The 23,458-nt window shown below is 47.1% G+C and overlaps 1 protein-coding gene across 2 annotated transcripts in view; it reads right to left on the bottom strand.

Moving 5' to 3' along the window:
* The window catches only part of NID1 (nidogen 1), a 107,338-nt gene extending 85,611 nt beyond the window's left edge, over positions 1 to 21,727 (bottom strand). For both annotated transcript variants that reach the window (XM_047760119.1, XM_047760120.1), the window contains exon 1: positions 21,240 to 21,727. In XM_047760119.1, coding sequence (XP_047616075.1) covers positions 21,240 to 21,464 — 225 coding nt within the window. In that variant the 5' untranslated portion in view covers positions 21,465 to 21,727. The remainder of the gene's footprint in view (positions 1 to 21,239) is intronic.
* Positions 21,728 to 23,458: the final 1,731 nt, after the last annotated feature.

The following is a 23,458-nucleotide window of genomic DNA, read 5'->3' as shown; positions in this document are numbered from 1 at the left end:
TCGCTGAGGTTCTTGGTGGAGTAAGTAATGCATCACTCCCTTATTGAAAGACAGCTACATCCAGCACATTGACCCGCGTAAATATCACCCTGAATCTTATTGACAGTTCATGCTGGGAAAAAGAAGTTTGTTCAAAGCCAAGTTAATGTTTAGAACCGCTCACTGTTATTACTAGCGTAACCCGATGCCCCTTTGCAGAACACCCTCACCCACTCACCTCAAGGAACTTGCCTAAGAGGGGCTCTCTCCATCCAGCCGCACCATCAATAACATTACAAAATGCCCTCTTCCCCCTCCCCCACCACGGCTGGGGAGAAAACGCCAGCCCCACAGGGTTAGCAGCTGGAGTCACTTACATACAATTGTTTCAACTCAGCTGACAGTTAAGAAGGGGCAGGATGGAGCACTAACTCGCGGGGAGGGGGGAGTTTCATTTAATCAAGCATTTCCAATCTCTCACGCATCTTTAAAGTGACCTTCCAGGCACAGGATGCCCAGGAGAAGGTCTAAATGCGGGTACATTAAAATTACGTGTTCGATTCCTTATACTCATGTGCACATCGAAGCAGTCAAACAAGAGCCATCTTTTTCAGCTTCAAAGGGCCTAGTAGCAGTCCCCAGGGCAGAAAGCAGCCTGCAACCGTGAAAAGCCTTCTTTAAAAGCCTTCTTTAAAACAGATGTGGTTAGGAATACTTGAGGTAGGCACAAATAAGAAACAAATGGGCTCCTTTTAGAAATGCAAATAGCTGCCCTGGGAAGACAATGAAAATTGCTTGGAGTTGCAAAATCCAACTCCAGGGGTGGGAGGAAGCAGAAACTTAAGGTAAAATAATTTAGGGCAAAGAAGGAAAAGGCAGCAAATGCTTGCTGCTAAGTTTGAGGCCCTTTACTAAAGCTGTTAGCATTTTAAAAATTTTAATACAAACCACCCCTTGCATGTAAATAAAATAGACAAGGAAATGAAAAGAGACGTAAGGAAGCTTCATGTCACACAGCCAAGTGGGACCAAGATTTGAACCCACATCTGGTCCAAAACCTGTGCTCTTTCTGTTATATGTATTCAGTGGCCTAGTTTAAAGAAATTGGGAGCAAAAATCCTGGTTGCAAAGCTTCATGGGAGAGCTTCATGGATAGAGATTGGGCAGCTAGAAAAAACCTAGAAAACAAAAAAGGGCCTAAGAAAAGAAAAACTTTAGAAAGAAGTCCCCCAAAATAGCCTGCACTAATGGTAACGGTCAAGGTGGAGGTTGATGGATACCAGCCTAGAGCCCAGAGGGGTCCTGGGGCCTGACCCCCTTGTGCAGTACTTTATAGTTTATAAAGCATTTTCACTTCAGTTATGCAAACCTAGGAAAGAGTGCATGAATATCCCCATTCTTCATTTGAGAAAAAATGAGTTTCCATTGACAGGACTTGCCTAAGGTCACACACCAGAAGTGCCAGAATGAAACTCTTGAGTCGACACTGCAAATATTTTCTATTAACCCCACGGAGCCAGAGAAACGACTCTGGCTTGAATTAGAAACAAAGGGATTAGCAGATAAAAACAAGGGGCGACCTAGGGGTAATAGTTGAGCCAATGTTTTAAACTGAATCCAGTTAATGTCTAATGAGAGACTCTGGACCAGTTACCCATCTCTTTTGCAGATAACTTCCACCTGAGATTATTTTCCAACAGTTAAAAATGGCTGGGGGAGCTCCCATTGTGGCTCAGTGGTAAAGAACGCGATCAATATAAATGAGGACTCAGGTTCGATCCCTGGCCCCGTTCCGTGGGTTAAGGGATCGGCGGTGCCCTGAGCTGTGGTGTAGGTCACAGACGCAGCTTGGATCCTGCGGTGCTGTGGCGGTGGCGTAGGCGGCAGCTGCAGCTCTGATTCAACCCCTGGGCTGGGAACTTCCATAGGCCACACCAGCAACCTAAAAAGCAAAAAGCAAAAAGGAAAACAGGCTGGGAGTCTAAATTTTAACCTCTGGCGTGTCTATCAAAGATGAGGTGGACGTGTCCTTCGGCGTTCCAGAAACAGAGGGGATCAGGAAAGGAAGACAAAGGTCTTGTCCACACCCTCTGTCTCTGGGAAGAAGTGTGCTCTTCCCAACACCTTGGATGTGAAACTTACAACACTTCCGATTCCGCCAGAATCCAGATTGGGACGTGACCCCACAGTTTTTTTCATTCGATTCACTCGCCGGGTGTCTGGACTTATGGAAGGTCAGGCTCTTCGTGCCTCAGTGCAGAAGGAACTCAGCGAGAGGCAAAGTGATAGATAGACAAGAAACAGATGTATTAAGATAGGACACTTGTGAGGGACACAAGCAGGCAGGTGAGGAGCCTCTACCCCGAGGATGAGATGGGCTCCATTTTTATAATCCAAGGAAAGTGGGAAGGGGAAAAGACTGCCTTTTTCCCCACGCTTGGAGTAAAGGCCAGGCTTACATCACTAGCTCCTCCTTCTTATTGGGTAAGAGAATATTTGACCTAGAGGTCAAACTAGGACTGTCAAGCTGCTTATTTATTCAAATCAGCAGAAGGGTGGTAACAGATGCTAGAATACGTTGAATCATCTCAGGTTTCCACATAGTGAGAATCTCCTACTTTGGAAGGTCATCTTTCCCTTAAATTCCTGTCCTTAGTCCTAAGGATCATTATCTGGCTGCCCTTGAATGCGGGCTTCATTTTCTCTTTCACGTAATGACCTAGGCATAGCTCGTGCTTTTATTTATGGTTTTATCGTCCAGCAAGCCTGCTTTGTTCCACGACATTCTGATGCTTGCTTGAGCGATTATGAACTTGGAGTGGTCTCCCAAAGTGCCCTAGGTTTCCCGCTCTATCTGTGGTCCCCTACTGGGACTTCTACAACCGCCTGTGTAACCATCCTACTCCATTCCTACCAGATAAGAGGCTCTCAGAAATTCACCTGTGCTGACTGGGGCACCAGGACTCCCTCTCTGCATTTGGATGATACGAATCCCTTAAACTGAACACCAGTCCGTTAGTTTGACCATCAGAAATTACAGAGAAAGAATTAAGCACCCTTCTGCCTTTTCAAACTGAACCATATTAGTGTAACCCCAAAGCTCTAGCTAATGGAGGAGAGCCCTTTGCCATAGTATGACAGCTATTGGCACAACATTGTAAGTCAACTATTCTTTAATTAAAAAGAAAGAAAGAAAAAAGTAGGCCAGTGAATAAATGTACACAGAATGCTAGAAACCAAGACGCAAACAGCAAAACAAAATAAAGCACTTTGGCAACCCTTAATTTAATAATTGCTTTAGGCAAAAATCATCAATGGCTGCTAAAGACACTGACTGAAGACACTGAATGAAAGGTTGGTGGGCAAGGGGGCAGGTGCATAAGGACAAAGTGTCACCCCATGGCTTGCTCACTGCTCACAAGGGGAAAAACAACTTGACAGACATGATCTAGCTGTTGTCGCCTTCACAGGAGCAGCTGACAGAGCAACAACCAGACACCACTTCCCTCCTGATGTTATACAACATGATATATAGGGCTTCGTGCGCGAAGTAGTCTTGTTAAATAATGTCTAACCTACTCGTCAATAAAAATACAAATAACCCAATTGAAAAATGAGCAAAGAATGTGAATAGACATTTCTCCAAAGAAGATATACAAACACCAGTAAGCATATGAAAACACGCAGAGCACCATTATCATGGGAGAAAGCAAATCAAAACCACAATGAGAGAGAGACCACTTCACACGCAGTAGGATCACTTAAAACCACAAAGTCAGATAATAACAAGTGTGGATGATGATGTGGAGAAACTGAAATGAAACCCTCACACACTGCTGGTGGGAATGTAAAATGGTGCAGCCCCTTTGAAAAATGGCTTGATAACTCCTCAAACTGTTAAACATGGAGTAACCATATGACCTAGCAATTCCACGCCTACGTGTGGACCCGAGACACCTGAAAGCAGATAGCCACATAAATACTTGGACACGAACATCCATGGTGGCATTCTTCATAACAACGCATAAGGAGAAACACCCTGAAGATCCATTAACTTACGAATGGACAAATAAAAAATAGAGTAGTATCCAGCCACAAAGGAATGAGGAGCTGATATGTGCTGCAACATGGATGAGCCTTGAAAATATTATGCTCAGTGAAAGAAGCCAGTCATGAAAGGTCACACGTTATATGATTCTATTTATATGAAATGTCCAGAGCAGCTGAGTCCATATAGAGACAGACAGTAGATGAGTGGTTGCCAGGAACTGGGGGAGGGGAGGAGATGGGGGAGGTGGGGAATGATGGCAAAGGATCCTGGGTCTGTTTGGGGGTGAGCAAAATATTCTAGAGTTCAACAGCCACAATGGTTGCACAACTTCCTGGTTACACAAAAAACATGGAACTGTACACTTCAAAGAGGTGAATTTTATGGTATGTAAAGTATACCTTATAAAAGCTGTTATTCAGAAGATCGAGGGTTTACAATGAAACACACACACACACACACACACACACACACACGCTCGTACATTTGTGAATCTCTCTTCAGGGAGATAAAAAATTCATGAATAGTGATTGTCTCTGGGGAAAGAACCACAGGGCTGGAGGCCAGGGTAGGAAGGAAACGTCCCTTAACACAGTTTTTACAAGTTTTTTTTTTTCTTTTAACCATTTGCATTGTCTTACTATTCCTAAAATTAAATTAAAAAGAAAATTCTATGTTTTCTAAAGAAAAAAAAAGTCTAACCTGAATATTTTCAAAATTACCTGTTTTCAGAAAATGCAGCTAACAGACTAAACTACACGACAAAAAAATAGTCAAATGCAGAAAGCAGGATGTTTTATGGGACAATAAGCCATGACTCTTAAACAAATTGATAAATCACACTGGGGAGGGTATTGGTGGAGATGAAAAGACACTAAAGAGGAGTTCACTGGCGGCCCAGTGGGTTAGGAATCTGGTGTTGTCGCTGCTGTGGCTTGGGTCACTGCTATGGCGCAGGTTCGATCCCTGGCTCAGAAACTTCCACATGACATGGGCATGGCCAAAAAATTAAAAATAAATAAATAAATAAGACACTAAAGAGCCATAGCCAAACGTAATGCTCGTCCTCCTCTGTACCCCAGTCTGAGTAAGTCTTAACTACAAAGAACAACTTTGGGGATACTGGAGAAATTTGATATAGACTGAGCATAAATTGATAATAGGAAATTAATATTGATTTTAAGTGTGAAAATAGTCTGCTGGATATATAGGGAAATGCTCTTATTGTTTTAGGAGTTCATATTAATATATTTAGTGATGAAATGTCATGAAGACTGTAATTCACTTTGGATACATGAGAAAAGAGAAATAAATTAACCAAATAGGGAAAATGCTAACAGCAGTTACATTTATGTAGTGTGTCTATGGGCGTTCATGACACTAATTTCTCCCATTGTGTGTGTGTGTGTGTGTAGGTGTGTGTGTGTGTGTGTAGGTGTGAAAATATTTGTAATAAAAAACAAAAGAAAAAAAGCAGGGGGGAGTTCCCACTGTGGCTCAGCAGTAATGTGGTAAGGGTCCTCCCAGAACACAGGGAAGGTAACGTGGCATCATGAATATCTATGATGTGTTCATGTTTGACTCTGTCATGACCTTGTAGCATAGCCTCCCAATCAGAATGTAAGAGTGTATGTTACCATATAAGAGAGACAAAGGGGAAAAACCATAAAAAGGGACTTTGAAGGGTATATAAGGCTACACCCCACTGCACTTGGGGCTCAGCCTTTGGAGATGAATCTGCTGAGCCAGTGCCAGCACGAGTAAACACTGCTTCCTGGCAATAAGCCTCAGTGTCCCATCTCTCTGTACGAGAATCCTCCAACAGTAATGAACCCAACTAGTCTCCATGAGGACTCTGGTTTGATCCCTGGCCTCACTCAGTGGGCTAAGGATCCAGTGTTGCCATGAGTGGCAGTGTAGCTCACAGACATGGCTCAGATCTGGCATTGCTTTGGCTGTGCCGTAGGCTGGCAACTACAGCTCCAATTCGATCCCTGGCCTGGGAACTTTCATATGCCACAGGTGCAGCCCTAAAAAGAAAAATAATTAAATAAAAATAAAAGAAAAAAAATGTAATGAGGACAAACAATTAAGAAACCTTCTCCTTAGGGACTAACAACAAAATTTTTTCACAAGCAATGCAATGGTGAGGGGTGTGATACAGCAAGAGTGTGTAAGGCAGTGTGAGTCGTGTGATGCAGTGTGAGTCGTGTGATACATAAGTGTGTAATGCAGTGAGTGGTGTAATGCAGTGTAAGTGGTGTGCTGTCGCGTAAGTAGTATGATGCAGTGTATAAGTGGTGTGATGCACTGTGCGTTCCATGAGAGCCAGAACCATGTGCAATGTCACTTGTCATGTGATGTAGCCACACATACTTAGCCCAAAAGTCTGTACATCCCAGGGCTGATAAAGAGACTGTCAAGTGAATAAATGAAGGAAGGAAGCCCAGCTGACACAGTATAAAGACTGCAGAGAGAGGAGTTCCCACTGTTGATGCAGTGGGTTAAGAATCTGACTACAGGAGTTCCTGTTGTGGCTCATTGGAAACAACCTCTCCAGTATCCATGAGGATGCGGGTTCGATTCCTGACCTCGCTCAGTGGGTCAGGATCCAGCATTGCTGTGAGCCGTGGTGTAGGTCACAGATGTGACTCAGATCTGGTGTTGTGGCTGTGGCATAAGCGCGGATTCAACCCCTAACCTGGGAACTTCCAAATGCTGCAGGTGCCGCCATGGAAAGAAAAAAAAAAAAAAGCAGAACTGGGGTGAGAAGATATGCACTTAAGGTCCAACTCTGATACAAGCTAAGTGTAATTTAACGAGGCTGTATGTGTCAGTTTTCTTCTCTACAACATGCGGTTCATTCTATCACCTGCCTGGGCGACCTCACAGGGCTGCTGCATGTCTTAGATGAGATAACACCTGAGCAAGCCTCCCTGCCCCTACCTCCAAACAGCTCTGGAGTCCACAAGCCATGTCCACACATGGTCACCACCTCTCACCTGGACCCAGGTAACAGGTCCCCAGCCATGGGATTCACTCTGCCTCTTCCACACCTCCCTTAAAAGTCCTCTACCCTAAACGCAGCATCATCTTTTAAAAACTTTTATAATAACACCCCTTATAAGGGAAGCTTTTGAACACATACAGAAGAATCACACAAGGAACCTTCCATACACTCATCAATCAGCGGCCACAAGTACCTACATGCTCTACTTCTTATCTGTTCCTTCCACACATGTGCATGTTTATTTTCTTCTTTCTTGAAGTTTTGAATTTGAGACAGAAGGCAATAAAATATCACTCACAAGGGTCCATGTGTGAGCAGACACAAGTGACAGGAGGGTGCAGCCAGGGAGGTCAGAAGGGAAAGGGGTGCCTGGACCTGGGTAGGACAAGCTGGCAGTGGTGAGGAAGAGAAAGTGGCTGGTGAGTCTGCAGCCTGGCACGTGAGGAGATGAGGCTAATAAGGAACGAGGGCAGAGAGCCAGTGCAGCCTCGCCATGGCAGTTGCAGACATGAGGTGAGAAGCTGGATGTCATTAAGTGAAAAGGAAAATGCCTGGAGGGCTTTGAACTAGACTATCCAGCTCTGGCTTAATTCCCCCAGTTCTTGAGCCACTGTCCTCACTCACACTGGCTTTCATTCCCTTCCAGAGACATGCCAAGCTCCTCCTCTCTACATGCTCCTGGTCTCACGCTCAGTAAGGAACCGGCCTGCCGCTTCCCTTTGTCACATGGCTAGCCCCCTACCCATGCTTTAGTTCTAGGTTGAGAAAGTGCTCCTGATCCTTGCAACCAGCTCCGTTTCACCACAGTATATGAACTTCTCCCTCACGGCACTTAATCACAGTGGCAGCTGGTCAATGATCAATGTCGTTACCGGTTTGATGTCTGTTTTCCTCACTAGACTGTAAAGTCCGTGAGAGCAGAAACCATACTGGTCTGGTTTCAATCAGTCTCCTTCTCCAAAGCCTAGCACTGTCCTGGCATGTTAGGGAACAAATGAAACATCTGTTGAATAGATGATGTATTGCAATGTTGCATTGCATTTTATGAGAAATAGTAGGTGGTGTCCTGAGATAATAAATGTACATATTCAACAGCTGGTCCCTTGATCAGAGCATATCAAAGATCCAAGATAAAAGGAAACTTAGAGACAATCTTGTCAAACCTCTTTGTTTTATAAATAAGAGAGATCTGGAATAATAAGAGTGTGAGATCGGAAGGGACTGGACCTCAATTACGACTTGATTAATCAACATGATTAATCAATGTCACTTTAGCCCCTACTGGAAATTAATACTATAGTCTGCGACTCAGCCAGAGCTACTGTTAGACCACAGAGCTCCTTTGGGCAAATCAGAAGCAGGTGCCCTTTCCCGGGTGGCCCCAGCCCCATGCTGAGGCTCACGGCTTGGTGAGTGGTCTGTGGGCTGGACTTGAGAACCTGTGAGTTCCATCAGTCAGAGCCCTGTGTTGCAAACTGCCCTATAACCATGGGCGGTGGCCCTGGGCTTAACTATAAACTTCTATGTGCCACTAAGTGTGGCAAGTCCACAAGTGATGCCAAGAGGAAGAGAACACAATCTCAGGGAGCCAGGCCCCCATGCAGCTCAGGACTAGGACTGGGCTCTATGTGCCCTCCCATTAAACCTGGTTCTCTTGGAGTTCCTGTCATGGCGCAGTGGTTAATGAATCCGACTAGGAACCATGAGGTGGCGGGTTCGATCCCTGCCCTTCCTTGCTCAGTGGGTTAACGACCCGGCGTTGCCACGAGCTGTGGTGTAGGTTGCAGATGCGGCTCAGATCCCGCGTTGCTGTGGCTCTGGCGTAGGCTGGTGGCTACAGCTCCGATTAGACCCCTAGCCTGGGAACCTCAATATGCCATGGGAGCGGTCCAAGAAATGGCAAAAAAAAAGACAAAAAAAAAAACCAAACAAACAAACCTGGTTCTCACCTCCCCAAAACATCACGGGACCATGTCGAGTATAGAGAAATACTTCTTCAACCTGAAGTTTGCTATAAAAGAACTTACTAGAAGTAGCAAGAAATATGAGAAAGAAGAGAAGGCTGGAAAGCCCAAGATGAAAGAAGCCATTCAGAAGAGCAACAGAGAAGCTGCAAGAACACACGCTGAAAATACAACCCACCAAGAGAATCAGGCAATTCATTCTTGAGCCTAAGCACTGGGGTTTGTGCTGTGGCAGGAAGAGCTCAAACTGTGGGCAAGAGTTCACAGCCATTGGCTAAGTCTGCAGATGCTACCTTGAGGGGTATGAACCTTGAAAAGATGATCGCCCTTAGTTTCCCACTGTAGTGCAGCGGGTTAATGATCCAGCTTATCTCTGTGCAGATGCTGGTTCGATCCCCAGGCCACGAGCAGTGGGTTAAGGATCCAGCATATCCCCAGCTGTGGGGTCACAGCTCTAGCTCAGATTCAATTCCTGGTCCAGGAACCTCTGAACTTCCATATGTCATGGGGGTGGCCAGAAAAAAAAAAATAGAGAGAGAGAAAAGATGTTTGCCCTAATGGACGAATGTAAACGCCAACTGGAAATGCTGGATTGTCAAATGTGACAAAGAGAAGATGCCACGAGTGCCCCAGAACCCTCACATCACCACAAAACCAAGTGGCTATGGTGATTCAAGAAATGGCAGGTAATTTTCCAGCTATAGGGATGCAACTAGAGATTCTCATACTAAAAGAAGGCAGAAGTAAAAAGACAAATATCCTATGATATCGCCTATATGTAGAACCTAAAATATAACACAAATAAACTTATCTACAAAACAGAAACAGAAAACAGACATAGAGAACAGATTTGTGGTTGCCGAGGAGGAGGAGAGGGTATGGAGTGGGAGTTTGGGGTGAGTAGATGCAAACTAGTATAAAGAATGTGATAAATAGCAAGGTCCTATGGTATAGCATAGGGAACTATATTCAATATCCTGTGATGAACCATAATGGAAAAGAGTATGAAAAAGAATATATATATATATATATATATATATATATGGAGTTCCTTTTGTGGATCAGCGGTAACAAACCTGACAAGTAACCATGAGGGTGCGGGTTTGATCCCTGGCCTCACTCAGTGGGTTAAGGATCCAGCATTGCCATGAGCTGTGGTGTAGGTTGCAGATGCAGGCTTGGATTCTGCATTGCTGTGGCTGTGGTATAGGCTGGCAGCTGTAGCTCCAATTCGACCCCTAGCCCGGGAACTTCCCTATACCGCAGGTAGAGCCCTAAAAAGAAAAAAAGAAGAAGAAAAAAAAAATCCAGCACCAAAGTCCTACAGAATAAAGAATGGAATAAAAGGTTTGGGTTTTAAAAAAAGACATGGAAGTTCCCTGGTGGTTCAGTGGGTTAAGGATCTGGCGTTGTCACTGCTGTGGTGTGGGTTTGGTCCCTGGCCACAGAACTTCCAAGTGCCATGGGCACAACTGAAACAAAGAAAAAAAGGCACCATCTCCGCTCTCAGTGAAGAAGGCCCAGTTTCAGAGCACATTGCTTCATGACAAGCTATATAAATACATTAATGCAATGAATGGTCACAGCTCCATAAGAAAGGCAATGATGTCACTGTTTTATGGATGAACAAACCAGGGCTTACAGAGGTTAGATATCTTACCCCAAATCACATAACCAGTAAGTGGCAGAACAGAGATTCAAACTCACATCTGCTGGGCTCCAGAGGCCTTACTCTTTTTGTGCTACCTACTGATGTTCCAGTTGAATAGATTAAAAAATTGTTTTCTCTTTAATTTAATTTTTACTTTATATTGGAGGATAGTTGATTTACAATGCTATGTTAGTTTCAGGTGAACAGATAAAATTAAGATACATGGGAGTTTCCTAGTGGCTCAGTGGGTTTAGAATCCAGGATTGTCCCTGCTATGGCTCAGGTCACTGCTGTGGCATAGATCTGATCCCTGGCCTGGGAATTTCCCCACGCCATGGGCATGGCCAAAAGAAAAAAAAATTAAGATGCGTGAACACTGTCAGCATAATAAATTCCAAATCAGACAGGATTAGAGTTAGAGAGGGTTCTAAGGACGGGAGATTAATATAGTCTGCTGGTACCCGTCAGCCAGGCCTCCTTTCCCCAAAAAGACAGTGTTGGCTCTGGGATGAAGTGGGGTTCCTGCTGTGGCACAATGGGATTGCCGGCATCCTGGGCGTGCTGGGACCCTGGTTCTTTCTCCAGGCCGGCACAGTAGGTTAAGGACCTGCATTGCTGCAGCTGTGGCTTGGATATGCGTATCGACCACAGTTTGGATCCGATCCCTGGTACAAGAACTCCATGATCAAAGGGCCAAAGTAAAACCTATTTTACACTTACGCTATGGTGAAGCTGGAAATAAAGCTAGAAAGGCAGAGTGAGGCCCTGAATTGAGGCCAAGGCATCCACTTTCCTCTCAAATTAAGATGTGGGGAGCGCACTAAGGAAACCGAGCACTGCTGGCAAGTGTCACTTCCAACATGACAAGAAAGATCCAGATGCAAGGGCCTGCCGCGAAGGAGGGAGGGAGAAGAAGTGTTGACTTGCCAAGACGTCCACCATGTGGCTCCATCCAGCGGGGCAGTTCTCAGTGCTCACCTTTGGCCCATCAGCAGCATCTGACATGGTGGGTCACCGCGCCCTCCTGATGCCCCTTCCTCACCTGGTGTTCAGGACCCCACTGTGCTTGGTGTTCCTCTTGCCTTTCAGGCTCCACTGCTGGCTCCTCCTCCTTTCCCTGACCTTGGACCTCTTCTCTATCCACACATGCTTCCCTGATGGAGGTTATTTAGTTCTCTTGTTTTAAAGACCATCTAGGTGCCAATGACTTCCACGTTTATATCCAAAGCCCAGGTTTCCCTTCCAAACTCCAGACTCGAACATCCAACTACCTACTCCATTCTCCATCTCTAGTGTTTAGGATACATCACCTATATCAACTATATCACTGACCTATTTTTTATGTTTACTGCTTATTTTCTTGCTCCCACTCCCCTACTAGACTATACACGCCTCAAGGACAGGATTCTTTGTTTTGACCACTCATATTCTAAATGGGTAGATTAGTGACTGGCACACAGTAGGCACTTGATACATATCGGTAGAATAAATGAGTAAAGGGAAGGGGCACGGCAGCCTCAAGGCAGGATGAGAATCTTTAAAATGTACGTACCAAGGGAAAGCAGGTGGCAGTGGAAGTTGCTGAGGGGAGGAGGAAGGTGAGTAATTCTCAGGACACCATGTGGAACCTGAGGTGACAGGATGAGCATCTGGGGGGAAACATCCGGTATGATTTTGAAAATCTGGAACCAGTGCTCATGAGAGAAGTCACAAGCAGAGACAGTGCCCTGGAGCAGACAGGTGAAGCCAGATCTCCAGAGAAAGGAAAGGTGGAACAAAGGAAACCATAAACCACACTCTAGGACTTAAGGGGTTGTGTTGTCTATTTGTGGGCAGAAAATATAGGATGAAACCAGCAAAGGAAATGCTGCCAATGACCACAGTAGACCAAAGTCTGCTGAAAGGCTGGGGAATGCACCCTTGGAGATGCTGAGCTCCCTCAAGTGTTGGGTGTTGTTCCTTTATGACAGTCCAAAGCTCAGGGCATGGGGACTACCTGTTCCTCTATGGATCGTCCTTGAGGGCAGGGACCAGGTCATATTTCATTGCTGCACTTCACACAGCCCCAGCACCTAGCACAGCCCCTGACCACACAAGAATCCTTGGCAATGCTGGTGGAATGAAGCTAATTATGAAGAAAGTGAGCAGCCTGTATTGGCAGAGAAGGTAGGGTAAAAATAGGAGAAAGTTAGATCTTAAAAGAAGAGTTAAATTTACCCTGCTTAAGGAAAAATTCCTATATGTAAGCAGTATAATGAAAGTCAGTTTGTGGAAGACATATATGGTGTGTGTGTGTGTGTGAGAGAGAGAGACAGACAGACAGACAGACGGATATGAGGGAGGGAGATGAGGAAATGAGTCAGGACGGAGGTACACAATCTTTTTTTGCTCCCAAGAATATCCTTTTATTATTTTTCCATGGCACGAACAACTTAATTTCCAAAACAAACTGAACTTACTAAATAAGAACTAATTCTTTTTTCCATGTTATGAATCAAGACATAAATATCATATGCAATCAAATCATGTCCTAGAATTTCTTCTTTTGGTCTACAGGCAATCCGAGCTTTCAATCAGCCCGAGATAACCAGCCTTAGGAAACTGACGGGACAAAATTCCAGATAAAGGAAGAAAATGTCGTGATTACTCTATGCCACATCATTGTGGTTTTGAAGAACTCTTGCCTGAGACGTTCAGGTCATCGGCCAAGGCAGCAGCGCTCATGTAAAAGCCCACTGGCTCAGCAAGCTGGCTGAGTAGATTTACGGACTGGCTCATTCTCCACTCATCACCCAGGATGGGGTCCAAAGAATGACTGGCTTCATCACTGGGGCTGTGCTGACTCACAATTCAAAAACAGGAGTTTATTCCAAGGAGCGCATCAGACCTCATCACGTACTGGCCCACAGGCAAGTCCTGGCAACCAAGGTGGCCCCTCACCCCACCATGGAACACGTCCCCACTGATACTCTGCCTTTGAAGGGCTCTCAAACTAAGGCAGAGGCATGTGATATCTAGAAACCATTAGATCAGCAGCTCTTGAACATTTTGGTCTCAGGACCCCCTTAGACTCTCAAAACTTATTTTAAAACCATGGATTTGGGAGTTCCCGTAGTGGCGCAGTGGTTAACGAATCCAACTAGGAACCATGAGGTTGCGGGTTCGGTCCCTGCCCTTGCTCAGTGGGTTAACGATCCGGCGTTGCCGTGAGCTGTGGTGTAGGTTGCAGATGCGGCTCGGATCCAGCGTTGCTGTGGCTCTGGCGTAGGCCGGTGGCTACAGCTCCGATTCAACCCCTAGCCTGGGAACCTCCATATGACGAGGGAGCGGCCCAAGAAATAGCAACAACAACAACAACAAAAAAGACAAAAAAAAAACCATGGATTCTTGGAGTTCCCATCGTGGCGCAGTGGAAACAAATCCGACGAGGAACCATGAGGTTGCAAGTTCCATCCCTGGCCTCACTCAGTGGGTTAAGGATCCGGTGTTGCCATGAGCTGTGGTGTAGTTTGCAGACGTGGCTCAGATCTGGCGTGGCTGTGGTGTAGGCCGGCAAGCTGTAGCTCTGATTCAACCCCTAGCCTGGGAACCTCCATATGCTGAGAGTGTGGCCCTAAAAAGCCAAAAAAATAAATAAATAAAACCATGGACTCCTGTGTTGATATAGGCTGTATCGATCACTTGTCAGAAATTAAAACTGAGAAAAAATTAAATATTTATAATACTTAAATAACAAGGAACTCGCTACAGGTTAACCTATTTTTGCATGAAAATAAAACCCAAAAGTACCTAGGGAGAGAGGTGTCCTTGTTTTACACTTTTGCAAGCTAAGGTGATGTCTGGCCTAGTGGAAAACAACTGGATTTTCCCATCTTCTGCATGTGGTCTGTGGTGATAAATTCACAACCTACGCAGATAGCACACATCATGTAGCCTCTAGTGAGCTCCATTATACACACACCAGAACATGGGAGTACAAAAAGCAAGCAATGTTTTGACTTTGTGAATTTCTTGAAAAAGTCTCCAGGATGCCCAGGAATCCCCAGACCACACTGTGAAAACAGCTGAATTGGGTCATCAGCGTATCTTTTCCAAGGATTCTAAACTCAGCTCTTAGCTTGCTTCTTACTTTCCTATTTCCCTTCGTAAACAGCAGCAAAAGTTCCATTTGCCTCCCAGCCTGATTGTTCACATGAAGGTCTACAAGCTCCAGGGCATCACTACTTTCCGGTCTCCTTGGTGATCCCCAACAGCACAGGCAAACCTGGACTAAGGCCCTTTCACTCAAGTCAGCCCCCCAGGCCACTGCCATCACTCTTTCACTCCTCCAGACCAAGAATCCTTCCCTGCCTGCCTTCTCCTCCGGTGTCCTATGTGTGACTGGTTAGAAATCCCATTGGTGCATCTTAAATCAACTCAGGTTCTACAGATGGCCAGCAGGCACATGAAAAAAATGCTCAACATCACTAATTATTAGAGAACTGCAAATCAAAAGTACAATGCAGTACCACCTCACCTCACACCAGTTAGAGTAGCCATTATTACCAAATCAACAAACAACAAATGCTGGAGAGGATGTAGAGAAAAGGGAACCCTCCTTCACTGCTGATGGGAATGTAAGCTGGTACAATCACTATGGAAAACAGTATGGAGGTAACTCAGAAAACTAAATACAGAACTACCATACGATCCAGCAATCCCATTCCTGGGCATATATCCAGATAAAACATTCATTCAAAAAGATACATGGACCCCTATGTTCACTGCAGCACTATTCACAATGGCCAAGACATGGAAACAACCTAAATGTCCAACGACAGATGAATGGATTAAGAAGATGTGGTATAGGAGTTCCCGTCGTGGTGCAGTGGTTAACAAATTGACTAGGAACCATGAGGTTGCGGGTTCGGTCCCTGCCCTTGCTCAGTGGGTTAACGATCCAGCGTTGCCGTGAGCTGTGGTGTAGGTTGCAGACGCGGCTCGGATCCCCCGTTGCTGTGGCTCTGGCGTAGGCCAGTGTCTACAGCTCCGATTGGACCCCTAGCCTGGGAACCTCCATATGCCTCGGGAGCGGCCCAAAGAAATAGCAAAAAGACAAAAAAAAAAAAGATGTGGTATATATACAGAATGGAGTACTACTCAGCCATAAAAAGAATGAAATAATGCCATTTGCAGCAACATAGATGGAACTAGAGATTCTCACACTAAGTGAAGTTAAGTCAGAATGAGAAAGACAATTACCATATGATACTACTTACTTATGGATGGAGTCTAAAATATGGCACAAATGATTTATCTGCAAAGAAGAAATAGATCACGGACATGAAGGGCAGACTTGTGCTTGCCAGCAGGGAGTGGGAGAGAGACGGATGGAGAGGGAGTGTGGGGTAGGTGGATGCAGACAGTTACATTTAGAATGGATGGGTGATGGGGTCTTGCTGTACAGCACAGGGAACTGTGTCTGGTCTCTTGGGTTAAAATATGATGGAAAAAAATAATAATAAAAAAAGAATGTATGTGTAGGGGTGGCTGGGTCACTTTGCTGTACAGCAGAAATTGAAGGAACACTGTAAATCAACTATACTTTAATTAAAAATTTTTTTTAAAAAACCCTCAAGTTCACCCACTTCTCTCTTTACTCCCACCCCAATTCCTGCAAGCCCACATCCCCACATATCTGGATAAACCAGCAACTTATGGGACCAGTTTTCTTGCTTCCAAGCTCTCCCTGTCTGTCTGTTCATGCTGTCTTGCAAACTAATGCCCGACTTACCTTACTAAAGATGGGCATGCCTTGTGACCAGACCCAGACAGCGCCACCCACCGACCACCAACCTGACCCTCTCATGGAACATATTGTGTCATCTGGCCCCACATCTTTACCTCTCCCTGTATCCATGCCTGTTGCCACCAAGGGTAGGGTGACTTGCTTCACCTATTGACTCAGGGCTCAGCCATGAGACTTGCATTAGTCCATGAGATGTTAGGAAACATGACTCTAGCAGAGGCTTGGAAAAGCTCTACTCATTTGCACTTACTCTGTCTCTGACATCCCCATGTAAAAGGACATGCTTAAGCTGGCCCTCTGAAGCAGCACTACCCATGAGCATTTTTATCAATGATAGACACATTCTACAGCAGCATTTCCAATCTGGGAACCACGAGCCACATGCAAGTGTTGAACCTTTGAAATGTGGCTAGTGTGACTGAAAAGTTGAAATTTTAATATTATTTATTTTAATAAATTTAATTTTAAATAGCTACACATGCCAACAGCTACCACAGGAGGCAAAACAGCTGTGGGGGATGAGAGACCCATGAAGCAGAAGGAAATCGTCCCAATTACTTTTGCCAAAGCCAAAAGGGGATGCCTAGGTCAGCCCATCGCCTGCTGATCCCAGACATATGAGCAACAAACACTTGTTCTATGCCACCAAGGTTTTTTTTGTTACACGGCAAAAGCTAACTGATACATTTATCTCCTTACCCCACCTGCCTATCCAGACAGAATCCTCCTATTCCAATGAAACACTCTGCTTCAGTGGGGCCATCTTCCTCACTCTCCCAGCAGGTGTCAAGCCTGTTCCCATCCTCCTGCATTTGTTCCTGCAGTGCCTACCACCCTGAACGGCCTTGCCATCCCCCCCTCTGGCCACTGAAATTGGACCTGTTTTTCAAGTCTTACATGTAACTCTCTCTGTAAAGTGCTCCCTCACTGTTCCAACTCACAGTCTCTCAGGTCCGTTACCACATGTTTTAGGCTTGATGCTTGAAAGTATTATGAGCCAACACCAACTTGGGCTGAAATACTTGTCTGGGCATTTCACTAATGCTATGACCTTGGGTAATTACTAATTATTATTATTATTATTTCTTCATCTGAAAAAAGAGGGCGAGTTATTTTGAGAATCAAATAATGTAACACTAGCAAGTCCTGGACACACACAGATATACGCATCCAATAATTGTTTTCCTTCTCTATGCTTTTTTTTTTTGTTCGTTGCTTTTTTCCCTGCTTTTTAGGGCCGCACTGGCAGCATATGGAAATTTCCAGGCTAGGAGATGAATCGGAGCTGCAACTGCAGGCCTATACCACAGCCACACCAGAATCCAAGACTCATCTGCAACCTACTCCACAGCTCACAGCTCTGGCAATGCCAGATCCTTAACTCACTGAGCGAGGCCAGGGATCGAACCCACATCCTCATGGATACTAGTCAGACTCATTTCCACTGTGCCACAACAGGAACTCCTTAGCTGAGTCCTCAACCCACTGAGCTACAACAGGAACGCCCCTCAGTGAGTTTCTTTTCATTTTCCCAATCTAGTGCCCAGGACAGCACAAACCTAGATCATCCTCACACAACCTGTCAATTCTCCCTTCACTCAGGGCCAGGTGAGGGTCTCCCTCAGCTCAAAAGAGCATCTACACAGCTGCAGAGAGTGGTGGATGCTGTGCCGTGTCACTAGATCCCCCTTCAGCTCCTGGGAATGCAGCCTCCAGCTGTCAGCCCTCTTTGATGACTGCCTCCCTGGGAAAAAGTGCCTCTCCTGAGGGTCACACCTCCTTCCAGAGCAGCCCTTATCTAACCACTGGTCACTGGAAGGACACAGAGGCCCAGCCCTTTCAGGCGACTTGAGACAGCTCTGAAAGGTCATTCCACCTCCAGAGCTCCCAGGGGGCTGGTTGACACCCTTGCTGGCCTTTGGTGCAGCTCAGCTTCCCCCTCCATTCAACCCTTCTTCATTGCCTTTCCTTCCACAGGTGTGGATAGGAGGTGCTCACCTGCTTGCTGATCTCCACCCCAGAATCCTTTCTGGGAACCCAATCTGAGACACAGAAATAAGATGCAGTTGGAGGGAGTTCCCTTGTGGCTCAGTGGGTTAAGGATCTGATGTTGTTACTGCTGTGGCTCTGGCTACAACGGTGGCTCAGGTTCGATCCCTGGCCTAGGAACTTCCACATGCCCCAGGTACAGCCAAAAAATAAATAATAAATAAAGAAATAAAAGGAGTTCCCGTCGTGGCACAGCAGAAACGAGTCTGACTAGGAACCATGAGGTTGCGGGTTTGATCCCTGGCCTTACTCAGTGGGTTAAGGATCTGGCATTGCCGTGAGCTGTGGTGTAGGTCGCAGATATGGCTTGGATCTGGCATTGCTGTGGCTATGGTGTAGGCCAGCAGCAACAGCTCTGATTAGACCCCCAGTCTGGGAACCTCCATATGCCCTGGGTGTGGCCCTAAAAAAGACAAAAAGACAAAAAAATTAAAATAAAAAAATAAATAAAATAAAAAGATGCAGTTGGGAGTTCCTGTTGGGGCTCAGTGGGTTAAGGATTCAGTGCTACTGAAAGCAGTGTTGTAGATGCGGCTCAGATCCAATGTTGTGCCCCGGTTGCAGCTCTGATTCAGCCCCTGACGAAGAAACTTTCATATGCCACAGGTGCAGCCATTTAAAAAAAAAAAAAAAAAAGGCTCAGAGGTATGGATGGACAGAAATCACTTTTTAGCAGTAGATTCTCTAGGTCTTTAAAGTCTAATGTGGTCAGTCTGATGCCACAAGTAAATGAAGGCAGAAGATCACAAATTTATCATAAGAGCTCTGAGCTTGGGGGCCAATGACCCCCGCAGAGGGGTGTCTGAATAGAAGTCAGTGGGTCTCTTACCTTAGAGGGAAAAAGAAATGTCGCTTTTATTTTCAGTAACCCCTAACTGATATTTAGCATTTCCTTGCATTATGAATGTAGGCACCAAAACACAGTAGTATTAACACTTAATGACCTTGCCACTAATAGAAGTCACAGATATTCTATCACATTTAACCACTGCAAGGGTCTCAATATTATTTACAGTCCTCATGACCTTGAAAGTTCTCTTACTAGCTGACCCACCACTGGATCCACTGCTACACCTTGCTATTTAATATGGTTAAAAATAAGCATATATTAATTGCTTCCTGCAATTTTTAAAAAATATTTTAATTTGTATTTCAACATAACTGATTTCCTCAGCAGTCCTATGGTGTTGGTTTGTTTGTTTAAGGCTACAGGTGCGGCATATGGAAGTTCCCAGGTTAGGGGTCCAATCGGAGCTACAGCTACGGGCCTACTCCACAGCAACACCAAATCTGAGCTGCGTCTGCGACCTACACCTGTAGCTCCCAGCAACACCAGATCCTTAACCCACTGGATGGGGGCCAGGGATCGCCCACATCCTCATGAATACTAGGCATCGATACTACTAGGGTTCGTTTCTACTGAGCCACAATGGGAACTCCCAGTCCTGTGGGGTTTTTTTCTTTTTTTATTTAATGCATTTAAAAACCTACCACAGGAGTTCCCTGGTGGCCTAGCGGTTAAGGATTCCGTTGTCACTGCTGTAGCTCAGGTTGGATCCCTGTCCTGGGAACTTCCGCATGCCTTCGACGCGGCCAAAACAAAAAAAATCAAAAAAACAAAAAGAAAAAAACAACCTATGACGGGGTCTTAGGTTTGAGCAGGCTGCGTGCGCAAGGAGCTCAGCGTCAGTCAACCCACACGGGGATTGGAGACTCTGTGGGTGGAGACTTTAAAGGACGCATTCTTCTTCCAGCTCCACGTGGGTGGGTCCCGGGCGCAGTCGCCTCAGCCAAAAGACCAGTACAGCCATTTCATGGGCAGGACAGGCAGCCGCTGATGGTGCTGTTCCCCCCACTTCTGGAATGCACACAGCTTTATATGAAATCCACATGGTGTGCAGCGGCGGAAGGCAATGGCACGAAAGGACTTTACCAAGCTGACAGCGTACCCAGGCTCTGCCAGTTAGAAGGCTCCAGAGAGCGAAAAGGCTCAGGCCCGCTCCCCTTCTGGGGCCCCCCATGGTGACAGTGCTGGGCTACAGGAAATTGGATCACCAGGGCGCTCTGCTTTCCCAGCCCTGAACTTTGGAGTGAAAAAAAACTCAAGTAGAGAGCAGAATCATTGCCAAGACATATCCGGAGTCCACATACACAAATGCACGGGCTGTCGGTTAAATTCCCCGGGGGCGGAGAGCCGGCTTTGGCAGTCTTTTCCTGCCCCAGCACCTACTGGAGTCCCAGGGCCCGCGCGCCAGCTGCGACCTAGCTCTGGCCTTTGCCCCGCGCCTGGTCCCAACCAGACCATCTCCTTTCCTCCAAAGGCAGAGGGCAAAGACAAGACGCGGACGGGCTTCCCAGCGGGCGCAGCTGCCCACAGCCGCGGGAGAGGAAATTCCGCCCGGGTCCCAGAGTGTGGGGTCGCGGGGTCCTGGAGTGAGACAGGGCGCACACGGGGTGGCGCTGACGGGGCGAGCTCCCCAGACCGGAGTGCCCCTCTCGCGACAGCGAACAGGCTGCGGGGAGGCGTCGGAGGCCAGGGCGGAGGCGGAAAGCCCACGGGGGCTTGGAAACCGAGCGCCGCACCCCGCGCCCCAGAGGCTAGCTGGTCGCGCGGTCCCCGCCCACGACGCCCACGTCCGTCCGGCTTCGTCGGCGCCCCCCGCCCGCCTGGGCCTTCCTTCCGACGCCGCTTCAGCCTTCCACGCTCTCCCCCCAGATTGCTCCCACCTCCCGCCCGGGGTCGCACTCACGTAGACCGAGTGGATGTTGGATTTGTCGAAGAAGCGGAGCGCTGTGCTCAGCTCCAGGGCTGGGGAGACGAGGTCGTCCCCGGCCTCCAGCTCCAGGTCCCCGTGTCCCGGACCGAAGGGAAAGAGCTCCTGGCGGCTCAGGCAGCCCCCGGGCCCCGCCAGCAGCAGCTGCAGCAACAGCGCCCGCGTCCACGCAGCGTGGCTCCAGCGGATTGCGGCCAACATGTTGCCGGACTGCCGTCCCGCAAACCAAGGGGCTCGGCGGCCGGAGGCTGAGGAAGGCGGAGATGTAACCGGACGCCCCTCAGCAACCCCTCCACGCCTCCCGTCTCCCGAAGTTCCCACCCCGGGAAATAGGGGAGGGGAGGGGAACCGAGGGGAGATGGGGAGGGGCCCCGCCCCGTCCACAGGGCGCGGCAGCAGAGGCTGCCCAATGGCCGTGAGGGGGAGGGCGAGGGGAGACACAGAATCCCCTCGCCGTTGTGGCTGAAGCGCCCTCGTTCACGGCGGGGTAATGGGCACTGGTGGCCGCGGTTCCTGAAACTAACCCAGTTCCCATCGAACGGCCCCTCCCGGAGGTGGGAGCAGAGCGCTGGGCTCTTCACCATTGTCTTCGGGTCTGAGCTAAGTCATGGGGACCCAGGCGACATGGAAACGCTCTGGATTCGGGGACACGCTGCTTGGCGGCGTCCGGAGGTCGGATTCCCCTCACATGGTCAGACTCTGATAGGAAGAGGGGATAGTGGGTGCTGAGGATTAGTAAGAAGGGAGCAGGGCCATTTACTCGTCCATCCGTTCTCTTAACTCTTGAGTGGAAGTTCGGCCAGAAATAGGAGCCAACACGCAAAGTCTTGAGTGTATGACGTTATTTAATGTTATGTAGGGTGTGCTCCCTACGTGCCATTAGGACTGGAATAATTGGTCCAGGAGAGCGACTTTTGGGATATGGGAATCAAACCAGGTCTTCTGGAAGGGATAGAGTTCCACCAGGGGGCTGGGGAAGGAACTTTCTGGAAGCTGGAGGGCGTGAGCTCTGGGTGGATTCAAGGGGCCATCCCTCACTTGAGAATTTGGGGGAAGGAGTCCTGTTTGAAGTAAATCCTTTACTATCAAACCTAGGAACCTGATCTCTTCTAACACTGGCGGGAGTGTTCTTGACAAAGGAAGATAGGTGATGTAAGTGGTGTCCTGAATAATGGGTTGATCATTAACTTGGCGGTGGGTTGAAAGAAGAGGCAGAGGTCATCAGAGGACCATTGAGAGGGGAAAAAAAAAGAAGTGAGGAAAAAAAAAAGTGGAAACTGGGAAGAAATGAAGGGGAAAGGAGGAAAGTTTAAACTGGGTGGAAAGTTTTGAACCTGGAGGATTGCACAACCTCTCCTGCCTTTTAAAGTCGGGGAATGGGAGCTGCAACTTTTAGAGTTTGGATAGGTGTTTGATGTCAGACCTGTTAACTTGGAGGGATCAACAAGGTATCCTCCGTTGCCTGTCACCAGCTAAAATTAAGGGCCTAGGACCCAGTTTGGGATAATTTTTCTAATAATAGCAAATTCTCTATAATATTTAGGGAGCAGGAGTCCTGAACCAGGAGAAAATGTGAAGAAAAAGCCAGTGAAATGCACCATCGTTTTGCAATCACAAAGCCATCCCCCATTTATAGAAGAGGGACAGAGAGGCCCAGAGAGGTTAAATCACTTTGCTACAGTCACATAGCTGGAAGCCTGCATGGGGCCCAGGGTGGTCCAGCTCTAAGATAACTTTAACCACTACATGGTAGCCTCAGTATTGCTACATTTCTTTCTTTTGATGTTAAAGAGTGACTAATGCTGCCTGCAATCTGCTGCAAAATCCGGTGGCTTTTCCTTCATCTCTCTCCCAGAACTGCTGTGCTCAGAGCCTCCTCCGTTCAGCTCCAGAAGCACTTCTTGCGGTTAAGTATCCTCAGCTGCTGCACTGTCTGTCTCTGAGTTTCTGGGCTCCAGCTCTGCCCTTTTCCACAGAGAGAACTCCCTGCAGAGGCACATCTGCTCCTCTCTGCTCACCTGCATGGCTCCCAGGGCTCCGGTGTGTGCTCAGCCAGCCTCCTACTGCCTGCACCCAGACACTCCCCTCCTTCCTACCCTCTGCTTGACAGCAGAGCCATCTCAGAAGCCACTGCCTGTCCTGGAATGCTCTCACCCCTCTCACGAATTCTCTGCCTTTTTAGTACTCAGATGGCT

Source organism: Phacochoerus africanus, chromosome 15 (assembly GCF_016906955.1).
Source record: "Phacochoerus africanus isolate WHEZ1 chromosome 15, ROS_Pafr_v1, whole genome shotgun sequence".
NCBI lineage: Eukaryota > Metazoa > Chordata > Mammalia > Artiodactyla > Suidae > Phacochoerus > Phacochoerus africanus.
This window is presented reverse-complemented; position numbering and strand designations above follow the sequence as displayed.